The 23,832-nt window shown below is 35.6% G+C and overlaps 5 protein-coding genes across 14 annotated transcripts in view; 3 read left to right on the forward strand and 2 right to left on the reverse strand.

Moving 5' to 3' along the window:
- Positions 1-1,401, forward strand: part of ncmap (non-compact myelin associated protein) — a 29,536-nt gene extending 28,135 nt beyond the window's left edge. For both annotated transcript variants that reach the window (XM_017302526.2, XM_081603231.1), the window contains one exon: positions 599-1,401. In XM_017302526.2, the coding sequence (XP_017158015.1) occupies positions 599-872 (274 nt within the window). In that variant the 3' untranslated portion in view covers positions 873-1,401. The remainder of the gene's footprint in view (positions 1-598) is intronic.
- Positions 1,402-2,442: 1,041 nt separating this feature from the next.
- On the forward strand, positions 2,443-5,080 carry tmem234 (transmembrane protein 234). The gene is made up of 5 exons (XM_008399927.2): positions 2,443-2,554; positions 3,312-3,463; positions 3,556-3,622; positions 4,475-4,567; positions 4,659-5,080. The coding sequence occupies exons 1-5, from the start codon at positions 2,542-2,544 to the stop codon at positions 4,775-4,777; spliced, it is 444 nt and encodes a 147-aa protein (XP_008398149.2). The 5' UTR covers positions 2,443-2,541; the 3' UTR covers positions 4,778-5,080.
- Positions 5,081-5,142: 62 nt separating this feature from the next.
- On the reverse strand, positions 5,143-16,666 carry dcdc2b (doublecortin domain containing 2B). Of its 8 annotated transcripts, none has more exons than XM_081603228.1 (14): positions 16,551-16,666; positions 14,582-15,984; positions 14,153-14,423; positions 14,018-14,069; positions 11,568-11,638; positions 10,604-10,735; positions 9,959-10,093; positions 9,810-9,849; positions 9,220-9,285; positions 8,831-8,999; positions 8,142-8,251; positions 7,131-7,199; positions 6,946-6,986; positions 5,143-6,176 (listed from the first exon to the last, which is right to left on the reverse strand). In XM_081603228.1, the coding sequence occupies exons 3-14, from the start codon at positions 14,419-14,421 to the stop codon at positions 6,161-6,163; spliced, it is 1,170 nt and encodes a 389-aa protein (XP_081459354.1). In that variant the 5' UTR covers positions 14,422-14,423; positions 14,582-15,984; positions 16,551-16,666; the 3' UTR covers positions 5,143-6,160. The 8 variants fall into 8 exon arrangements, 7 of the variants coding, with proteins under 7 accessions (XP_081459354.1, XP_081459353.1, XP_081459355.1 ...); XM_081603227.1 differs by having other exon boundaries at positions 6,946-6,994; XR_014085813.1 differs by having other exon boundaries at positions 6,091-6,176; positions 7,131-7,195.
- iqcc (IQ motif containing C) lies at positions 16,545-19,464 on the reverse strand. Its single transcript, XM_008399919.3, has 4 exons — positions 19,300-19,464; positions 18,999-19,142; positions 17,607-17,865; positions 16,545-16,672 (listed from the first exon to the last, which is right to left on the reverse strand). The coding sequence occupies exons 1-4, from the start codon at positions 19,339-19,341 to the stop codon at positions 16,545-16,547; spliced, it is 573 nt and encodes a 190-aa protein (XP_008398141.2). The 5' UTR covers positions 19,342-19,464.
- A 126-nt stretch (positions 19,465-19,590) lies between these two features.
- fancm (FA complementation group M) overlaps positions 19,591-23,832 on the forward strand; it is a 49,582-nt gene continuing 45,340 nt past the window's right edge. For both annotated transcript variants that reach the window (XM_008399922.3, XM_008399923.3), the window contains exons 1-2: positions 19,591-20,374; positions 21,658-21,830. In XM_008399922.3, the coding sequence (XP_008398144.2) occupies positions 19,687-20,374; positions 21,658-21,830 (861 nt within the window). In that variant the 5' untranslated portion in view covers positions 19,591-19,686. The remainder of the gene's footprint in view (positions 20,375-21,657; positions 21,831-23,832) is intronic.

The following is a 23,832-nucleotide window of genomic DNA, read 5'->3' on the forward strand; positions in this document are numbered from 1 at the left end:
TAGAAACTAGACAAAAATGCTTGGAAAGATTTTGTGTTTTTCCAGTGGAGAAAGTTTAATATAATATATGCAGTGGAAACACAGTTGGGGTCGTTGAAAAAAGGATTGTATTTAACAACTCAGAAATTTTTAGAATAAACTCAGAAATTAGCTAGAAAAAACTTGGACATTTCTGAGTTTCAAGAGTCAAATTTTATTTATTTTTTGTTAAAAATTTCAGGGATTAATCTAAAAAATTTCTGATTTTTTTCTAGCAAATTTTTTAAATTTTTTTTTTTTAATTCTAGAAAATTTCTAAGATTATTCTCAAGATTTCAGTTGTTTTTTTTCTAGAAATTTTTCAACTATTTAAACTCAGAAACATCTAAAAAAAAAGTTGTAAAAGTCAAAACTTCGGACATTTCCTAAGTTTAAAAAGTCTAAAATTTTCAGAATTTTTTTTTGAATTTTTTTTTTTTTTAGATTAATCTAAAAATTCACTCATAAACAACGGCCCTAACACACCTTCATACTTATTTGATTTCTTACATTATTGTACTATTAAAATGTCGAGATGTTTGCAGCCTGGTTAGAAAATTCGTATTTTTTTGCTCGTCAGACGGACTCATGAGTCCAGACTGCTGGGGGGCCGGGCGGGCTCCAAACCTCGTCCGAAGACGTCCCAGTCCACGTTTAACGGCAGCGTTCCTCTGAACAGCCTGGGGGTCAGCTCCGTGTCGGGCAGCATCACCCACTCCAACCCGGTGTCCGAGGACGGCTTCCAGCTGTCCAGAGCGGACGGGAATCACTCCGAGCAGTTCAGCACCACCAGCGACTACAGCGAGTCCACTGTGGTCACCGTGCACGACACGCCCTCCCCACTGAACACATAGCAATCAGCTCCACTGGCCGAGGTTTGAATTCAAACCAACACGACTTGACTGAACCCTGCGGGAATCTTCTTCAGCCTGGAAACTGGAGTGCTCAGATTACAGGGAACAAACTGTGGATTATGAAGGAAGTGTTTTCTGAGAAAACATCAAGGGAATGGTTCTCAACGTTTTCTACAAACATCCGTGAACTTGTTCGCTGCTCACTAGTTTGGAAACAGAATGATCACGTAGGAAGCAGTTATGGATTTAGTAGATGACAGTGTAACAGATTTAATTCCCATCATTCTGTCTTTGTGTTCTCCTCACAGATTAGCTTTAGGTTTACAGGAAGTAAATACGTATTTCAATGAAGAATCAATGAAGATGTTTTGTTTAGCATCTGTCAGCAAAACCCATTGATGTGAATCTTTAATAATTTGACACTAAAGTATTTTGCACTTTATTTTCACTGCTCCTTTGTCTTTGTTTTTGTTTGTCTTTCTTTTTGAGTCTTGATTATAATAAAAAAATACAATGTTTTATGTTTTAACCAAGGATTTAATTTCTCCAGAAGCATTGTGATGCACTCCATATAAATAATAGATGGAGTAGAATAAGTATGAATCCCTTTATTGTTGCTTAGTAATCAGAAAATATCCCAAAATTAGACTTTCCTACAAGAAACGGCTACAAATTCAGTTCTATAATACACTGCCAAATTTAATAAATTAGAATATTATTGAAAAGTTAATTGGTTTTAGTGACTTGTTTCCTTAAGTGAAACAGATTACATAGATTAATCACATAGAACAATATTTTCAAGACTTTATATTTTCTTAATTATGATGATTTTCTTCTCAAAACTAATAAAAACATTGCGTTTAACTTATTAAATCAGACCAATAAAAATAAACATTTTTAAAACAGAAACGTGGTCTTAATAAAAACGTACCTGCCTAAAGGTTGTTACTTTCAAAACATAGTTTTAAACTGACAAAAAACTCTCATAGGCATGTATGTATGAATAAGAATATATATATATTGGTTTGTTTACATGTCAGTTATGTGATTCAATAAATTACACAAAGAGTCATTAGCAGAGCAGGCTGTTTGGCAACTGCAGAGGCAATTTGACTAATTTTAACTCTGCTGGTTGACAAATACAAATACTGCTGTATTTAAATGCAAATATTGCTGTGATTATTGTGCAATTTAATTATTGGATTTAACAAGACTCATTAATTTCCAAGTGTGCCACTAAAAACTAGACAAAATGGCTAGAAATCAATTCCCTTCCATCTACAAAGAAACAGTTTTGGATGACCTGACCCTTAAAAATGTAACGTGTAGCGCTCAAAGTGAGCTGCAAGAGGATAAATTTATTCAGCCAACGATTGTTTAGGAGTTACTGCGCCCTCTAGTGGAGAGACTTGGCTACACAAGCACGAATGGTACATTCATGGGTACAAGTTAAAATAACTAAATGACATTTAGTGCAATAAAAATAAAGTCGACGTAAAACTGATATACATATTTCAACTGGTTTTATATTTTTAAAGTATAATCTTAAACACCATACACAGTTTACGTGAGAATATAAATAAATGTCGGTTGGTTTAAAAATATTAACGAACAACCAGAGTGATCTTGAACGCAACTTTTAGGCGACTAAGATGCAGTTGACGTGACGATGGTGACCATAGGTGAGTGGAATCGGTTCGATTGGTGCTGTTTTAAAATACTATTAGCCATATTTATAGTTGTCATTGGATTCGAGTTTATTCAAACGTTCAACTTTCTTTTTAGCTAGCTGGAAAGCTAACACAGACGATGCTAAGGAAGTAGCGCAGCTCTTCATCAGGTGTAGCGAGTTGCTAACTTCCTGCTTGTTGTTTCTGACGCTGTAGTTAGCGACCCAGTCGGGTATTTCACTATTTCTAACAAATCTGGCTTTTATTCGCTCTATTTTAAAAATGTTTAATGTGTGTTAAATTGCTTCGTAGTCATTATCGATTCTACATTTTGTAATTTTTAAATCTAAAGAGAAATTACTCCACGAAACAGTCTTTTGTGAAAAATGTTTATGAAAACTCTAAAAAGCATACAATTTCCAAAACTCAGATCGTTTTTAATTTTAATTTTTCTTATTCAATACACAGTTGTGTTTTTGAAAACAGAAAAGGGAAAATTGTGAAAACTTCCTTCAGTTTGCAAAAGAAGGAAAAAGAGTCATTTTAGTTTTGTTGCTTTTAGCTTTTTCATTATTTATGATTTAAAAATATTGTAAACAAACTATTTTACTTAGTCTGTCAGTAATGAAACATATTCCGTGCAGGTTTGACTTACGTAGCAGATGCTGCTTTCATTTTAGCTCCATTTTCAGTGAACTGCAGTGTATTTTTGCTGTGTGATAATAAATTAACCGTGATGCTGGGATGTGACGGTGTTGTGTGTTTGAAGCGGAGGTGCTGAGTTTGGTGCTGGTGTCGCTGCTGTGGGGCTGCACAAACCCTTTCCTGAAAAAAGGTTCAGAGGGGATAGAAAATGTGACAGAAACCAACCGAGTCTGTCAGCTGCTCGCTGAAATCAAGTTTCTCCTTCTAAACATAAAGGTTTGGTGTAAAACTCTGAAATGTTTCCTGTTTAATTGTAATCTTTATTGTCATTTGCTGAATGATAATAACGTATTTTTTATTTTTTTTAGTATTTGGTCCCATTTCTAATAAACCAGAGTGGTTCTCTGGTTTATTTTTATACGCTGTCAACAACTGGTAAGAAACGATTCAGAGGTGATATGACTGATGTCTCATGTGTACAATGTATAATGGCTATTTTAGATTAAAAAAGGAAATTTATGCCAAAAAAAAGACAATCTCTGAAGTCTGCTAGAAAAAAACTCAGAAACTTTTAGATTTATCTCAGAAATTTTCTATAAAAATGACATTTCTGAGTATGAAAAGTTTAAGGTGGTTTTTTTTTTTGTTTTGTTTTTTTATCAAAAATGTCCACGTTTTTTCTAGATAAAATTTGTTTTTTTGACTTTTCAAACTCAGAATTTTCAAGTTTTTCCAGGAAACATTTCTGAGATTATTTTATTCTTAAAATATTATATTTTTTCAAGAAAATGTTTGACTTTTGAAACCCAGAATTTTCTAGACAATTTCCGAGATTATTCTCAAAATATATATTTTTTTCTATCCAAATTTTAACTTTTCCAAATTAGGAATTTTTCCATATATTTTTTTCTTCAAATTTTTGTTAGATCAATCTCAAATGATTATTTTCTTTTCTCACCAATTTTTGACTTTTCAAAGTTAGAAATTTTTTCTTGAGAAATTCAGGGTTTTTTTTGTTGTGTGCAAATTTTTTACTTTCTTTTCAAACTCAGTTTTGTTAATCTAAATGTTTTTCTTGAAAATTGATTAAATAAAAAAAATTCTAGCAAAATTTTGACTTTTCAAACTGGAAATTTCCATGCAATTCTTTCAAAAAAAAAAAAAAAAAGTTAATACATTTCTGAGATTTTAAGCGGACATTTCCTCCTCTTTTTACATGTAGAATGACCCTAATATGCTGCCAAACAAACAAACACAGCTCAATAAATCAGAGCCTTTTCCATCCAGATTTGTCTCTTGCTGTTCCTGTGGCGAACTCTCTCACCTTCCTTTGCACTCTGCTGACGGGAAAGCTGCTGGGGGAAGAGTTTGGAGGCAAACGTGAGTCATGTGTTCTTTGCAGCATCTATTATTCACCGTTTTCTGTCTTCATGCGTCAGTAAAAATGTTTTTCCTCCACTTGCTTCTGCAGGGGCCGTAGTGGGAATGTTCCTCACGATGACAGGCGTCACTCTGTGCGTTATAAGCTCCATTGAAGCCAAAGATACTGACAGGCACAACGAGAGCCAACCTCAGCTCCGATGGAGATAAAGCAGTTGTTGAAGAAAAGGAAAGCAAAGCTGCATCTTTAGCAGGACTGGAGGCAGAAAACGTCTTGGAAGGACAATCTCTTCCAGATTTACTCATGTTGGACTTCAAAAGGAGGAAGAGGACAGGATTTATGGAGCTCACATAGAAAAAGATTTCTAGATTTTACTTCTGTGGGAGACGACAAAACTGTTTGAAAATGACATTTTATACGTCAAGCTGTAACTAACTAACTAAATAATTTCCTCTTTTCCAAAGTCGGGTCAAGAAACACTAATAAAACCAGCTGATAATGATCTAAATGTTCTTCAGTCTCTTCTGAATTTCTGTGGATTTCCTGTTTGTTGCTCTGATTTTGTTACATTAATGATTAAAATATTTTTGGTGTAATTACCAATCAGTTCATCCTTATTTCTGTTGGCAAATATTTCCAATAATCTATTTCAAATGAAGGGTTAAGATAACAATTTAGTGAATCTCATTTATTTAGCTGTAAATTAAAATAAAAACAATTCACTCCATATTTATTTTTGATTAAATATCAGACTTTAATACATAAATATGACTAAGTAGCCTTTATTTTTTAAATTGCTGAGTTGACTTTAAGAAACGTTAAATTAAAAGGACAGCTGACATACACGGATTTAAGACACAAAGGACTTTGTCACTTTAAATGTCATATTTTAGTACTAAACTACTGAGGAAAGTCAAGCACATCTAATTTTTATTTGATTCAAACAAAAAAGTATATATTCTCATGTATTAAACTAACAATTTGCATACGATGAAAACATCTGACTTTTCATGCACTGTAGATGGGAAATGATGCTCTCCTTCCTGCCAAGACATGAAAACAAAAAACCCAGAAAAAATAAAGACTAATCCGTAAAAATTATATTTCAAGGGTGGAAAATTCTAGAAATTCAAGAATATTTGCTTTGAATGAAGAAGAGTGAACAACAATGGCATATATAGGAAAATGAAAAACGTGTTAATGTTTGCATGATCTCCTTGGACTATTTTAAGTTGGATTAAGATGCAGGACTGAATGTTGGTTCCTGCTCCTTTTAAACAGGATGAACAGATTAAATAATCTCACTTTCAGCAGGTTTTTCAGAGATTTGTTGGATTTTGATTCATATTTATGTCTTATGATAAAAAAAAGACAAAATACAAACAAATCTTACTTTTCTCAGTGTCACAGTTTAGATACTACTCATTCAGTCAGAGACGGCATTAAGCGTCCTGCAGGCTCTTCTGTCACAGGAAACCATTAAAACCAGTAGAAGAGCAAAGTTTCTCCAGGATTTTATAGATGTGCAGTCGGCAGAGTCGCCTGCTCTTCCCTGATCTTCCCCTCCGAGTGGGACGGTGACGATTTCGGCTTCAGCTCAGCCTCTTTCTAAACACAAAAACAGAAACTGTTTTCTACAACGCTGTACAAGAGCCACTGTTTTTTTTTTTTTGTTTTTTTTTTTTTACAGGTAAGGGTAAACTTTTGCAAAGAAACTCAGGAATTTTGAGATTAATTTCAGAAAACTTCAAGGAAAAACTTTTTGAGGTTGAAAAGTTAATTTGTGAGAAATTTTTACATTAATTCCAGAAATTTTCAAGAAAAATGTGTGAATTCTAAATTCATAAACTTAAAAAAATTAAATTTCATATATATAGAGAAAACATGGGGAATTTCTGAGCTCCAAAAATATATTTATTAAAATGTTGATGTATTTCACAAATTTTCAAAGAAACCTTTCTAGTTTTTCTTTTTAAATATGTGAAATCTGAATTTGTTTTTCATGAAAATTGACAACTTTAAGGTTGTTTTGTTTTGAAAACTTTAAAAAATTTAATTTCTTTTAAAGATTTTCTTTCTAAAGTATCTGAAATTAATCTCAATTCCCGTTTTTCTCACAAATGTACAACTTTTTGAGCTCAGACAATGTCTTTATTTTTTCTTGAAAATTTCTGACATCTCCAAATTTTAGAGTTTATTAGTGGAAATGTACAGTCCGTGGTCTCGTTGCAGACAGACTGACGTGTGGGTGTTTATACCAGGATCTGAGCTGCTGTTCAGATGCTTTCACCTTTCATACAGAAAAAAATTATCCATAAAAACGACCCAGTTAAACAGGATTCATTTGGTGATTTAAACACCCACTCTCTCACTCTACCTGCTTTCCACTCGCCTCCTGTTGATGCTGCTCGCTCTTTTCTGCATGTCTCAGGAAATTGATGTTTTATAGTTAGAGAAACATCATGCATTGTTCTTTTAACAGTAAATAAATAGATGTATTTAGAGAAAACCTGGGATTAGGTGTAATCACGTTGAACAAAGAGTTATTTAAACGCTGCCCACCTGTGGGGAGTTCTGCACCGGAGCCTCCGTGTTGCTTAAGTCTTCATCTTCAACTGTTTCTGCAACTGTCTTTAGGGAAACAATGAGAATCGGATTAAAATTTTATCCAAACCTCTGGCTTATGCCTTTTTTACTGTGACGTATCAGAGCCATTGCAGATGGAAAAACTGAGTAAATTTGCACCAAAATATCTTCTAGAAAAAAAAACAAGAAAATGTTTGAGTGGGAAGAGTAAAAAAATGCTAGAAGAAACTGAGAAATAGTTTGATCTCAGAAATGTTCTGGAAATTTTCAGAAAATGTTCAACTTTTGGAACTCAGAAAATTTGCAAAAGTCAAATATTTTCTTGAGATTAACAAGCTCTTTTGATTCTCAACATTTCTGTTTTTCTTTTTCTAGTAAAGGTTTGACTTTTTAAGTCCTGAAATGTCCTTGTTTTTTTTTTTTGTTTTTTTTTTAGAAATTTTCTGACATAAATCTGAAAATTTCTCTTTTTTCCAGCAAATTTTTGACTTTTCAAGCTCAGAAATTTCCACATTTCAAATATTTTCTTGAGATTAACGAGCTCTTTTGATTATTCTCAAAATTTCTAATTTTCTTTTTCTAGTAAAGGTTTGACTTTTTAAGTTCTGAAATGTCCTTGTTTTTTTGTTTTTTTTTAGAAATTTTCTGACATAAATCTGAAAATTTCTCTTTTTTCTAGCAAATTTTTGACTTTTCAAGCTCAGAAATTTCCAAATTCTTTTCTAGAAATCCTATGATTAGATTAAGCTCAAAATTTCTGAGTTTATTTCTAGTTTATTTTCAACTGTTCAAGCTTAGAAATGTCCTTGTTTTTTCTAGAAAATTACTGAGATTAATCTCAAAATGTCTGATTTATTTTGGCGAAATTTGCTCGTCTTGTTTTTTCATCAAACACCTTGCTGCCTTCCAGGTAGCAGAAACAGTTTCATGAGTTTTATTTCACTGTATTTCAGACACATTCTGACGTAATGAAACATGGATGCCGACCTGATCAACAGGAAGCTCTGTAGCCGTATTCTCGTCCTCCTGCACCTCCTCTGCACCGTGAGCCTCCTCTCTGTTTGTCCGTTCCTCTGCTTTGAGCACACCTGGCTTACCTGTAACAAATATATATATGTATAATAGAATTCCACAATAAAGGTTTCTGCTGGTTTTCAACTTGAAACGGTTGGATTTACTATATTTCTACATATTTTTAGTGAATAATTCTGTATCAACCATAATAAATGAAACACTGACCAACATTTTTGATTAAATGTAAAGTTTCAATTGTTACCTTGTGTTTTATGACATTGTATTTTTGTTTTTATAATGTAAAGCACTTTGAAATGCCTTGTTGCTGAAATGTGCTGCACAAATAATAATCTGCAGATGGAACAAGTACATTTTCATCAACATTTAGGAATTATTTACCTGAAGCAAGCTCCTATATCTTGCTGAATAGTTATTTGTAAATTAGTTTTGTCTTATTTTAAGTGCAGTTACATATTTGCAATAGAAACAAGACCAAAAATACTTTTGTGTTTTTGCAGTGCTGCATGTTAATTTTGTCTTTTACATTTGTTTCCTTTGACAGATAAAAACCCAAATAAAAAACACAAATGTGTGATGTTTCAATGCGACAACGTGGTAAAATGTTCCGAGGGGTTTGGGTCAGATTTAGCAGCGTTCGTCACCAGGTCCGTCAGTGAGCAGCGGTCTGCTCTGCGTTCTGTTCTTGTGAACGTTAACGGTCCGGGCGAAGTATCCGGACGCCTCGTCCGCTCTCTCCCTCCTGCTCAGCCGCTGCGACGCCTGAAGAGCTGCAGCTTCGTCTCCTGTTGACTTCACCCTCCGGCCATCGGACTGAAAGTCAGGCTTACAGCTCAATATACATTCTGATAGAAATATACAGATTTACACCTGAAGTTTCTCTCTGAATCGTTTGTTAAGCTAATATAACAAGCAGCCGCAGCATCAGCTAATGAAACAGAAAGAGCTTCTCCTTATTTTATAACTTTATTTCTTGAATTAATACGAGTTACAGAAACATTTAATTTGTGTTTTTGAATTAAATTTGAGTTACCTCTGGGGAGTCGAGGAGAGCTGAGTCACTGTACCGGTCTTCAGGACCGCTTCCTGCTTTTCTGTTCTGAGAGAAAAACAATAATTTGACTGAAAAATATTCACAGTTTACCTGCACATCTCTACAGAAACTTGACTTCATACTATTCTGCTTTATGTTTCCTCACTAATGCCTTGTTTTTTCTGTGACAGCGTATTAGGGCCATTAAATATATTTAAAAAAGTAGGAGTAAATTTCCACCAAAAGACTAAAATTTTGAGTTTAATCTCAGACATTTTCTAGAAAAAAACATGGAAATTGAGGGAAAAATTTCAACTTTTCAAACTCAAAAACGTCCTTATATTTTTCTAGAAAATTTTTGAGATTAATTTAATAAAAAATTGTTTTTACTTTTCAACCAAAAACTTTGTTTTGGTTTTTAAAAAAATTCTACAATTTTCTCTAAAAATATTTTCATGTTCATTCTAGAAAATCTACTGAAATCTACCAATCATACTTTCCACACATCACTGTAGGCTGTACTCTTCTATTAAATGCTCATTCATAATAAAATAAGGCAACTAATTAAATGTCTAAGGTGATTTTTTAACCTGTGTTCTCCTCAGCAGTTTCCTCTTCTCAGGATAATGTCTAAAAACAACAAAAAGGAAAACCATTGCGTCATTGCTGCTTAGTTTTCCAGTTTTCTGATGCTTCATGGTGGAATCATCTCCAGACACATACAGATTATGTAAAATACCTCTCTGCAGCTTTTGAAACCAGCAGCTCCACATATGGAAGTTTCTTGAACCTTTCGGTTCCCACAGCAACGTAGCAGCGGCCGGTCTGCAGCTCCCCGGCCGAGGAAACGGAGACTCCATCCAGAGAGAACAGCCTGCAAAGAAACGGCACCAAAACCCGGCGTGTTACGTAAAAAAAATTAATATCTGCAAAAAAATAAGGACATTTCTGAATATAAAAAGTCAAGAATTTGCTAGAAAAAATTCAAGAGTTTAAGATTAATTTCAGAGAAAATTCCGACGATGAAAGGGTCAAATTTGCTACAAAAAATTAATAAATTTTAAAGATTAATCTCAGAAATTTTCTGGAAAAAAACAAGGAAATTTCTGACTTTGAAAAGTTGAGAATTTGTGAGAAGAAAACAGAGAAATTCTGAAATGAATCTCAGAAATATTCTAGAAAAAATTTGGAAATTTCAGAAATCTGAAATTTTTCAATTTCAAAAGTAATTTTTTAAAAAAGTTTTTCAAACTCAGAAATTCCCTTTTTTTTCTAGAAAATTCCTGAGATTTTTTGCCAGAAACGTACAACTTCTTTTCTATGTGGCCGTAACACGACGCTGCATGTTTGCATTCGGAGGACTGCGTGTTGTGCTCTGCCTGACCTTCGCACCGCTCCAGTCCGTAAGCTGACTTTCTCGGTGATCAGACTCAGGATCTGATCCAGGTCCTGCTGCAAACTCCGAGGAATGATGAACCGGAAAGGTGGACACAGAAGATCTCCATTACGGAATACACTGACAGGGACGTTAAAAAGACAGGAATACATTTAGAAAAGTTTCCGGTGATAAGATACTGAACTCAATTTACTTTAAGATAAGAGTCAAATTATGTATTATATCAGTGATTAAGTGCAAAAAACTTCTTCTCTGCAGGTAAACTCCAAACTTTAGTTTCTTCACAGCACTGGTTGACAAAGACTTTTATGTTTTCATCTTAATTTTAATTCATTCATTCAAGTTTGAAATATGAATTGATTCTGTTCAATCCATCATCCAAAAAAGGAAGCATGGTGGTGGTAGTATCATGGTGTGGGGAATCAGAGTTTCAACATGAAATATTTCAAAGTAAAAAAGAAGTGATTGTGGGTCTGAAAAACGATTTCAGAGGTTCTCCTTTGGGGTCAAATTTGTTCTAGAAAAATTTTTAGTCTGTTATTCCAAGTAACGAACAAGTAACGAGAACTTGCTTGCATAATATAAGGCCAAACACATGGATAAAAAACTTAAATTATTCATTATTGCATTTTCTGTTAAACAAAAAGTAAATTTGTAATTGAAAACGTCAACCTAAAAACATGACAAAGAGTTTTCATCTTCATCAGTTCTATGAATCTACTGGAGTAAAATGTGGAGATATAAAGTTTTAACAAAGCAAATGCACACCGCACTTTTCAGATTTTATTTGGGGGGGGGAGGGGTGGACAACTTTGTACTGTTTTCGTTACCGTTGAATATTTATGAACTACTTTGAGCCTTTCACAAAAAATAAACTATTTTGAATTTTGTGATCGTCAGATAAGAAAATAGGAAAAAAGTAAAAAGAGTGTAAAAGATTTATCAAACATACTGAATAATGCAAGGAACAGGAATGAACTTCCTCCATTTGGCTGAAACGTTGGGCCTCTGGATGACTTTTACCTGGAGGCGATATTTAGAAAATCAAATGCAGAACATCACAGTCTGGCAGTCTGATCAATTTAAACGCCACTCATCGCATTTACGCCGCCTCCACTCTCCAGATCCATATCCACCCCAGCAAACTCACTTTCCCCAAACGCATAATGACTATTTAGATATTCTGCTCGTCTAAACTCAAGAGCGGCAGCCATGGAAACTACGCTCGCTCTAAGAGTCCTTAGATGGCATATTTACTTACCGTGTCTGATTTGAGTTATCCTCTCAAAGATCTTTCACATAAAAGCAATCAGACGCAAATATGTGGCTGATATCAGAACAAAGAAGCCGTTCTGTATTTCTGTGAGGTCGCACTCGTTTTATTAATTCACGCCCAGTCTGAGCATCAAACCAAGCCTGCCTGGACTCGCACATGGCCCTGATAGGATTGTGTGAAAAGCGGATTAAATGGACACACACACACGTTTATTACACTTCTCCACGGTAACCACAACACTGGCATGTAAGACTTTAAAACCTAATGACTCTGGTTAAAAATCCAAATGAAAGAGTCACACATTTATTCCTGAATGTTTTATGGTTTTCACCAAACACCAACAAATTACGACCAAGAGCAAAGAAGCGGATCAGAGTACAAACAAGAAGCAAAACACAAGAGTTTCTCTTCTTACTCTTTAGTTTAGTTTGCAAAAACCTGCAGAAAAAAAGGATTCAGTTGTAACTCAGAACTTTTTTCTGATAAAAACGGGTTCAATCTGCAAGGCTAATCTATTATCCACCTGTAGTTAAAGACTCTATAGTAATTCAAGGGGAAAATGAGAGGCGCAGTAATGATTAGCCCACTTTTCAAGCAATTTACATGACAACCGCTGACATCAGTGGTACTGCAAGCACAAAAGGCATTTACAACTGATAGGCAAATAAGAGCTTATCTCAGTAATTGAACACATTAAAAAGACTTTCATATTTGATTTATCTAGTTTTTAGATGCAGTAAGCAACATAAGTGCTGAAGAAATTAACATTTTTCCCCAATCAAAATATTTCTAATAGGGTTTTTATATGACATTTTGCAGCAGAGGTTAATAACAACTCAAGCAGTTGATGTAAACAAAGAAATTGAGACAAATATGACTGCAGATTAAATTATGTGCTAATTGCTCGCTGCACAAGACTCCACTGACGAAAAAAAAGCTCAAGTTTGGTTGAAGTTTGCTGCAAAACATACTGGGAGAACATATTTTGTTTGGATGTCATTGTACACACCAGGTTTGTGATAGGAATGCTAACTTTTTGTTTTCAGCATATGGTAATTAGGCAGGACTCGTGTACGAGAAGGAGAAATGTGCCATGACATTGTTGACAAAACAGACAATGATCCCAAGCTAACAGCCAAGAAAACTCTTGGTTAGTTTCACAATAATAAGAAGATGAAGAAGCTGGAATAACCCAGTTAATCCCTGATTTCAATCCAATTGAAAATATATGAGAAGAACTGAAGATCTCAATAACCTTTGTGATTTAAAAACAATAACATACTTTCAAAAGTGTCTTCAATAATTCCCCTATGTCCCATTCCACTTCAGCTCTCTTAAAGGGGACCTATTATGCTTCCTTGAATAGGTTAGGATAGATCTATGGTCTACACAAAACATGTTCATTACACTTTTTGCACAAAATTATTCTTAGATAATGAGATTTCAGTTTGTTCAGTTCATAACGAACCTCTTGGCCTCTTGTCACTTTAAATGCAAATAATCTGCTGTCGGCCTCGCCCCCCCAACCCAACGTTTACACTCGCACGTGACAATGGCTGCAAACAGATGCACAATTATACAACCGTGCATCTCTGAAGAGCAACAGTGGAGCCTCGTGCACAATCAACAAGAATGCAGCAAGTCAACAACAAAAATACTTGTCTTTTCCAGCAGCCATTGAAATCCAGCTGACCGAGCGTGCTGGAGCTCAGCTTGGGTTGCTAGGTAACGGGCGGAGTTCTGCTGGGGTTGCTAGGTAACGGGGTCTGCTGATTTGTGACGTTACGTTATGGAGGTTGTAACATCCAGAAAGTTACAACCTCTGGATCTAGTTTGGTTTTCTGAAACAAAAATGAACTTACTGCCAAACAATGGTTGTGTGGAGTTTTTAAAGTGCTTGGGCTGTTTTTAGAAGACAAATGAAAGTGTAAAAATGTTCAAAATGTGAATTTTGTCCCCTTTAACTTTATTTCTGAGTGATTTTACCACCTGTATGAGTTACTTTGCATTAACTTAATGTCAACAGGATGGAAAAGGTTAATGTGTTCAATACTTTACTTGCCTTGTGCTGCAATCCCCTCAGTTAGAGTGTTGTTAATGAGTGATGGACAGTGCAGGAGGCCTACCTGTGCTTCATTACGAGCTCCAGGCTGCTTTTTTAACCCTGCATGCAGATAGCTGTAACAAAACAGAAGATGGTGATGTTTTCTGGGAGATTAAGAATCAGAAAGTTCTCCGATAGAAATGTTTTTAGTACTCACTCCAGTTTCTTGAACCTCTCGAAGCCGGCAGCGACGTACTGCGCTCCCGTCTGGAGGTCCTGGAGGTCTGAGACCCTGTGGCCCTGCCGGGGGGTGTACAGGGTCCGGACAGCCAGCGGGGCGCCGATGCTCTGGGTCACCTCATTCAGAAAGGCCTCCATGGTGGCCACCTGACGCTGGTTGACCACAAACCTGCGTCCGCCGAAGAAGGGGTCTCCATTCCTGAACACCACCACGTTTTTGACAGGCGCAGCAGAGCTGGCAGCCATCTCTGAGCGACATCCATTTATTAAAGGTAAATATTAAAAAACTCTCACCACACATCTATTCTAAATCCCAAAGCAGCACATTGAACTCTCTGAAAACATTGTTCAGCAGCTGATTACCTCTGATTTAACTGCAGCAAACACTGTTTAGTGACAAACCTACAGGAGGACGAGGTTCAGCACAGCCGGACGTGGAAATCGATCCCTTCTGCTGCTGTGGTCCGTCTAGACTCCCGCTCCCCACGTTCTGCTCCGATCTCTGCCCCCCTCTCTCGCGGACACTACTACTACTTTGACGGCGGTGAGTATTTCCTGGTTGCCATGGCAGCAGGGCCAACGAGGGCTGGCTCTGTGGGCCAAACCATCGACAGAAACCACAACAAAAGCGAGTGACAGAGGAGGGGAGAGTGGGTGGGTCTCTGCGCTGTGGGCTGAATCAATAAGATAACCGCCACACCTGTTCATGTGTTCTCCAAAAGCAATTATTAAATAAGTTTGGGACACAAAGAACATTCAAATACAAAACTATCAACAGGTTTCCAGACCCGCAGCTCCGATAGGATGTTTAAAAATACATTCATAATGGGTATAAACTTCATTAATCAGGAGTTTTAATTAGGGCTGAAACTAATTGATCATTCTGATGATTAACCGATCAATCGTATAAAATATCTGAATATTGTGCAGATTTTTCATTCAACCACCAATTCAGTTTTTATGCGACAATAAAAATACATGCAGATAAATAATGCAAAACCTTATTAAAAAGAGAAAATAAACATTTTATGACTAAAACTCATCAACACAGCATTCCTTTAGTGTATGATTGTAGCAAAACATATTTCTAACATCAACATGTGAAAAGTTACATTAACACAGCGCAGGGCTAATATGATAATTATTTTTGTTGTTAGCTGATTAATTGGATAGCAAAAGATGCTTACTAGGATTTATTCTGTTACAGAATTTGAACAAAATTAAGCTAAAACTGACAATGAGTTTCGGGCAGAACATATTTACAGACATTTATTTTTATCTTAATCGCAAAATGTATATATTTTGTACAGTTTTGGCTTACTTATTGCTCTCAGTATGTTGTTTTTTGTGTCAGCAAATGCATATATTTGAGTCTTTATACTCCAATTAACAATTAATTGATTGCTAAATTAGTTGACGATTAATCACGATTAATTGTTTCAGGCCTTGTTTTAAAGATATTTACAAACCATTATGGTGGAATAATTACACAACAAACCTCCTAAATGATCATTTTTATCAGAATTTTTCACAGTGGATCAGATTTAACCAAAGATTAGCTTTTGAATTAAGCTGAATGAGCTACTTTCCTGACTAACTGGTGGAAAATAATAACGGTCCATCAGATAAAGCAGAGATATCTTTGTAGAAAAATATAATTTATTTCCTTTTACATGCATGTTTTAAATGCACCACATTATACATTATATCATAAATAATAAATACAAATCATTTTCAACAAAGATGATATTAGGGTGAGTCAGGAGCCAAACGTTCGACTTTGTAAAGTTTGTCCTTCAGCGATAGGTACTGTAAAGAAACATAAGAAAAACACATTAAAAACAGTGATTGTTGTGCAGCTACAGGCTAAAATTAGATGGTAGGATGAGCTCTTCCTACCATCACAAAGATGCAAAATATTAACACTGCTGAAGCTTTTCTGAAATCTGGAAATGCTTCTGCCAAGCTTGAAACTTAGTTGGTACTTTCCCTGAACTTCCTGTGTGTTTTCCTTAAGTAATAAATACATTAAAGCATCTAACTCAAATTTAAAAAAAGTTTATTTTTCAGACTTTGCTTCAAATGAGACAATTCTTTGAAATCTTTCAAAAATTTTCTTGAGTAGATTTGTCTGAGAAGTTGTTCTCTTTTTTTGTTTATTTTCCACATGCTAAACATTTTTTATCATCACTTTCTCCCACATTTAAGCACAAAAGATCATAATAAAGGTTTCCCGATACGTATCAGCTTTATCACGAAACCTTTTCATGCCAACATTAAGTCATAGTCAGGTGTTGCAATTTCAAACAATAACCAAGGAAAAATTTAGAAAAACCTTCAGAAAATGGCAGCATAGAGGGATTTTTGGCTCATACCTTCTTCCTGCTGTCGATAGCTTGTTGGAGCCAGACCAGCTCCATGGTCAAAGTGTTTCTATGGAGACGCAGCGCCTGTGAAGTTCGGGGCACCTCCTGCGCCAGGCAGTACTGCTGGAAACCTGAATGAAGGATTACAAACTCAACACTGCAAATAGAGATTCAGTTTTATGTCAACACAAATCTAAATGTGTGACTTATGCACTGTAAAACATTAGAAGGTGGTTTAGCTTGGAAATGAAAGTCCACCTGCTGCCTTGGAAATGCAATTTAAGTCAACAAGAAAATTGTTTTGGTTTTAACTCAGTAATTAAAAACCTCATTAAGTTGATTTAACAAGAGACAAGTTGTTTAAACATTGTTTTTTCAGTTCATTAATATTGAATTGCTAGTTTTAATTTAAAGTTGCAATTGAAGCCAAATAATCTTTTCACAATATGCAAGAAACAACTGCCTTCACCCAGTTAGAGACACATTTCTCTATTATACAACGATTTACTTTAGAATAATTTAAATTCTTGCATGAACAAAATTTCTGATCTGATAATGAATTTTATTAAACGTCACAATGAATTATGATTAAAAAAAACATTTAGTGAGAATAGGACATTAAAATAAACATTTACATTAATAACAAACTAGAGTCAGATCAATGTAACGCACTTCCATCTCAGTGGAAAGATGCCACTAAGCATTCTGGGAAATAGTTCCCACCCCTGTCTTTTTCTTCTTCCACTTTTTTAAGTGCTAACCTAAAAATTCTAGCTCATTAAACTGTTGGGTGTTTGACTAAATTAATAAAAAATGTACACTATTTACTACTGTAAGTTTATCTTTTACAAACTCACACATTTTGGTTCAAAGTCTAAAACACGCTGAATTTATTTGATTTAAAGAATAGAACATAGTAGACACAACCAAGTATGGCTCAAATGTTTTAGAGTGTGGAGGCAGATCCTGTCCTCCAATTTTTAAAGATCAAAATCTGAAACTTTAAATTGAGAAACAGCTGAAATAAAATACAGTGAATGCTGAACTAGCAGAAAAACGTTTCACCTTTCTGAGGGTAGACATTATGGTCCAGCTCTGGACTGCTCCAGACGACGGAGGACCTTCTTGTGCTCTCCATCATCCCTCCATCACATCTCAGAGGAATGCTGGACCAATCCTCCCTTTCAGCTTCTGTCCTCTCCGGGTGGACACAGCGCTCCTGTCCCTCCTCTTCTAGGGAATCTGGACTCTGGGAAGTACTGACGTCTAGTTCTGGGTCTGGTGGCTTCAGTAAACGTCTAGCAGGCTGAAGACATGCTCCATCCTGTCAGTACATGGATGAAAGTATTGAAAACATTGGATTTTTGGCTGAATCGGCTAACATTTTCCATATCTCTGAATTTAATTCCAGTGATGCTTGGATATTTGATGCTGGATAGGTGCAGGTAACTCAAACCATAACATTTGTATTGTTTAAATTGGTGCATTAATTTATTCTATTTCACAGGACAGTAAATTATCGCAGAAATCAGCTATAAATGATAATATTGTTGTTTTGAAACCATTTTCAGCTAATATAAACATAATTGCAAAAATAATTCAAGCTTGCCATCGCAAAGACTAATGAACTTTCATTTTGTACGCTGGAACCGGAAGACATTTTAAATATCCAAAATAAAACACAACAACCAAAAACAATAAACAAAAAGGCATTAAAAGACCCGAAACCATAAATAAAATTTATTATGAAGTCTCTGTACACAAAACTGTCTTTTAAAAGATATTGTTTATCAATAATCATTTTAATTTTGTATACAATTAACTGATTTATTTGGCATTATGTTTTTCTTCTTCCTGAATACTAAAGGCAACTTTATTTGGTTAGCACTAGTCATACACGCAACAACTGATGCATTTTACAAGTAAATAAAGGAACAGAGAAATAAAATTATATTAAGACCATATAAACATACCCCCCCCCCACTAAATATAAGGAAAAGCAACAAAATACAGGACAAAAATAATGTGATAAAATAAAACTGTATGTTTATGTGAAAGCGGCAGAAAAAGTTCTCAATATAAAGAAGCCAAAATCTTTAGATAATTTTTTTTTATACATAACATTTCAACTTGTAGAGCAAATGTGTCAAACTTAAGGGCTGCGGGCCAAATCTGGCACGCCATAACTATTTATGTGGCCCTCAAGATCACATAAATAAAACTTGAACATAACAGTTGTGTGCTTAAATTTATTTTATCAAAGTGTTAGAACTTTATTAACTATCTGCAGCAGGTAGCATATGATTATTGATTTGAAATAGGCTGCAGGCATATTTATTCACCTTTCTTTATATACATCAAAAACTGATAATCTGTTTATTGAAGTCATATCCAGTTTTTCAGTGGAATATCTTGAATTAAATGCAAAGTGACAACCTCTGACAGGAAGTTACTTACTGTGTCTGTAAAGTGTGGGATGGATAAGGTCGTATCAGTCCATCTTAAATGAGTCAGATCTCCTTCTACCTCCCTTACGATCTCCTCAAAGTCCTCACGCGCGCGCCACACTTCGGTTCTCGTGAGGTATCCGCGCGCACGCGCCTACAGAGACGACACAGTTAGCATCGGAGTAAATTCTGCAGCTGTGCTAACGGCTAATAGCATCTACAGGGCCCGAGCAAAAACAGCAATAGCAACAGTCGGTCTTTAGGTAATGAATATAACCAACATTTCCGCTTTACTGAAATGTATTTGTCACCTGGAAACGTGTAATTATTTTGTCCAATTTGCTTCTGTCCATTGTTATGGTAACATGACAGCAGTTAACCAGAGAGCGGGAGTTAACTCAAACTTTTTTACCCATTTCCGGGATCTAGCTTAAAAACTAAAAGCATTTCAATGAAAAATATAAAGTCCGTATGCTTTTCTCAATCGCTTATCCTAAAATTAGTACAAGTTATACATTTTGTTCACTATGTTAAAACAACGGAGGTACACCCACGAATTTAAACCTGTAGCTATCGTCTAGGGGGTTTTATTTTGGAAAGCACGCCGGCGGAAGTGACTTTATGTTTGTGTTCGGGTTGAGATGTAGCAGCTAGTCACATGGCACTTTTCTTAAAGTTTTGTGCCACGGCTGATAAAAATGAGTGGTGGTTCAAATCAGAGAACTTTGTTCCAGACTTGGGGGGCTTCTGTGTCCCAGAACAAAGCGGTCCAATCGGGGAAGGATGCCCGAAAGGCTACCGGGGCGATCCGGACATCCTCCAGCAGAGCTCAGGTAGCTCCAACAAACCCTCCTCCTCACCAGCAAAAATCTCCATGGACAGTAATTGGTCAGAATAGCACACATACAGCAGAGAGACAAGAATACGTCATCCCTGAAGATGAAGATGACGATGACTTAATGGTGGTGGCTGTCTATGAAGCTGAAAGGAGCCTCCAGCTTGAGAACAGTGACAGTTTACAAAATAACCACGCAAAAGGACAAAGTGTTGCTCCCTTTAGTAGTCCATCCTGTAAGAAGATATATCCACATCTCCCAGGTTTTGACAGCACCTCAGCTGACGTGTGGATCTACCCCACCAACTATCCTATTAGAGACTATCAGCTGAAGATATCAGAGGCTTCCCTGTGCCAGAACACACTGGTGTGTCTCCCTACTGGTTTAGGAAAAACCTTCATAGCCTCTGTGGTTATGTACAACTTCTACCGCTGGTATCCAGCAGGAAAGATTGTGTTCATGGCTCCCACCAAACCTCTGGTGGCCCAGCAGATCGAGGCCTGTTATAAAGTGATGGGAATCCCTCAGGACCACATGGCTGAGCTGACAGGTAAACACACCAGGGATGCACCAATCTGCTTTTCTCACTTCCGATACCGATGCAGATATTTGAGGTTTAATATCGGCCGATACTAAAAAACGGTGTTGAATTGACTTAAAACATTTATTTTTGTTAAAACACACACATAGTTGGTTTATAACACACCTGATTATGGCTATTAATAATCAGCCAGCTTAATCAATTATTGAAGTCATTATTAACTGGAATATACAGACTCACTGAAACAAAAATTTTTTCAGAGGAGTAATTAAACTAAAACTATAAAATTTATATACTTTTTGCATTTAATATAGGGCTACACAGTCCACTTTTTTCACTTTGAATACAGATATTTGAGGTTTAGTATTGGCTGATACCGATCTGATACAGAAAAAAAGCTGAATTGACTTAAAATGCTTATTTTTTTAAACATAGACATAAATGTACTGAATTACAAACATATTTGATAACTCTGCACCAGTACAACACACTTAAATAAACCAAAAGCTTCACAAGCTTGATCCAACATGTAGTAAAAACATTAATGTCTTCAATCAGTGCAATTATGAGTATAAGAGCCAATGTAAAATAAATAAACTGATCAAAACAATAACTTAAGAAATAAACTGCAATAAACGTTTTGTCAAATTGTTCATAAAGTCCAATTAGGACTTCTATATATAACATAAATTAAATAATAAAGCATGAAGTCACTCAGAGCACAAATGATAGAATTAGACTGAATAGATCTGCCCTTATGGACTGGACACATTGTCACAATACCTGATCTAGAATTTTTTTCAATACCGGGACTGATATAGCAGGTCTGGGCATTTATTGTATTATTTATCGGGATCAATTTCTAATTATGATAAGAATTTTGATTTATTGTTGCAGTGATAAATTTTGATTAGTGATTTTTAAAACCCCCAAAACTGTCCAGACTGTTATTTCTAGCAGTCTGGACAGTATCAATAAATATCAATAGATTTTAAAATATGATTAAACACAGGTACTGTTTGCAGTTTTGTGATACGAATTACATTTTTTATGAGTCCTAAAGAAAACATGTTACAAATGGGTATGTTTTTACCTAAAAGAGGAGTATTAAATTATTTTTTATTGCTACATTTATAGTCATCACTCTAGGATCCAAAAATACAGTGATACAACTTTAAATCCATACCATCCACTCTTGTGATACAGATATTAATATCAGTGCATTCCCAGATGATGACCATCATATTTGTTTTAGCCGCTGCTAACATGGTTGATATTTGGGTTTTTTGCAGGCAGCACGGCAGCAAAGCAGAGGCAGGAGGTGTGGAAGTCCAGACGCGTCTTCTTCCTCACCCCTCAGGTGATGGTGAACGATCTTTCTAGAGAAACCTGTCCTGCAAAGGAGATCAAGTGTGTGGTGATCGATGAAGCTCACAAGGCATTGGGTAACCATGCCTACTGTCAGGTAACCAGCTTTCAGATCTTTACTTCCATCAGCGGTAACTGCTGAAGCTAATGATTATTATAGCAGTCAAGATGTTCAAGAAATTTAATAACTACTAGATGTATTTTGTTTGCAATAACAGTCTTTAAATTGATTTCAGTAATTAACTGTTCTTCAGACAGATCATAAAGAAAGCAACGGTGCACTGATTGCAATTTTCTGGCCGATCACCGATCTTTAAAAATCCCGACTTGCTGATTTTTGTGTGTGTGTGTGTGCAAAATATAGCAAAAAGTTGGAATGACTGTTGTAAACTGTTCAAATGGAGAGTTGACCTGGTTGGCCCTCTCTCATGGCAGAGCAAAAGGAGACAATGGCTGATTACTGTGTAGGGCACATGTTGGCTCAAGCCCATGTAAAGGACTCTGTCTTTTCTTTATCTCTTTTGTCTGCTCACAGGCACACGGCTGCACGCTTACATAACCATAACATTTAAGACTGGCGACAGGTCACACAAAAACAAAAACTGATTAAGGCACTGGTTTCTGGTTTTACTGTCTACAAAGGTCTTCTGCAAACATATTTTCACCTACGCAACATCAACCGCCTCCGCCCCTCCCTTACTCCCCATTCCACTGCCATCCTTGTTCACTGTCTTGTGACATCACGCCTGGACTACTGCAACTCCCTTCTGTTTGGTCTCACCCAGAAATCTCTCCATAAGCTCCAACTGGTCCAGAATTCAGCTGCCCGTATCGTTACCAAAACCCCATCCATGCACCACATCACTCCTGTCCTGCAAAGACTCCATTGGCTGCCCACCAAGTTCCGCATAGATTACAAAATTCTTCTGCACACTTTCAAGGCCCTTTACAATCTCTCCCCACCATATCTTTCAAATCTTATTCATATTGCCATTCCCTCTCGCTCCCTCAGATCATCTTCCTCTATCCATTTCACTGTCCCCTCTGCCCGTCTCACCACCATGGGGAGCAGAGCTTTCAGTCGCTCTGCTCCCCAACTATGGAACTCATTACCACCATACCTTAGAAACATAAAGTCATTATCAAATTTTAAAACCGAACTCAAAACACACCTTTTTAGATCTGCCTTTTCCACATGACACAATTGGTTTGCCTGATTTTACATAGTCTTTATATAGATACATTGTTTTGTTTTACTTATTTTTATCTACTTTTACTTGTTACATTTTATTTGTTTCTGTCACAGTTTTTTTTAACTATTGTACGGTGTCCTTGAGTGCCAGAAAGGCGCCTTTGAAATAAAATGTATTATTATTATTATTATTATTATTCTGCAAACATTAATCCATTTTAGCAATTCATATATCAAAATGTTCTGCTTCTTCTTCTGAATTATGCTACATATTTAGCTATTTTTTACTATTGTACTTTTTCAAATATTTTACTATTGTACAAATTTCTGCTTCTGTTTTATGCTATATCCTTTGCTAAATGTTACTATTGTACGTTTTCAAATATTTAACAATTGTACTTTTCAAATATTTGAGGTTGAATACAAATTTCTGTTTCTGCTGAGTTCTGTTGCTACATTTTACTATTTAGCAAAGGATTTCTACCATGTATGACTAGTTTTCTTATGCTTTTTTCCTACTTCTTATGCTTTGTTCTGCTCTTTCTTGGATATTCTGCAGCAATCATTCTGCAAATTTGCATTCTCACGGCTGTTTCACTAGGAACAGCAATTTTTCTAGTTTATTTTAATTTAGCTGTTATGCTCGTAAGTGCACTGACTGAACAAATTAAAGTTGTGGTTTTATTACATGTTTGACCAACCTTATAAAGCTATTGGTGTATTTAAATGAACTGTACTGGTGCAGAGTTATCAAATAAATGTGTAATTCAGCACATTTAAGTCCGTTCTGCTGATTTTCTGTATTGAATTGATCTTGGCCAATATTAAACCTCAGTATTGGTATTGGAAGTGAATAATCTTTAATGCAAATAATTATGTACTTTGTATAGTTTTGGCATAATTAATA

The sequence above is a fragment of the Poecilia reticulata genome, chromosome 22, assembly GCF_904066995.2.
Source record: "Poecilia reticulata chromosome 22, P_reticulata-male-v2, whole genome shotgun sequence".
Taxonomy (NCBI): Eukaryota; Metazoa; Chordata; class Actinopteri; order Cyprinodontiformes; family Poeciliidae; genus Poecilia; species Poecilia reticulata.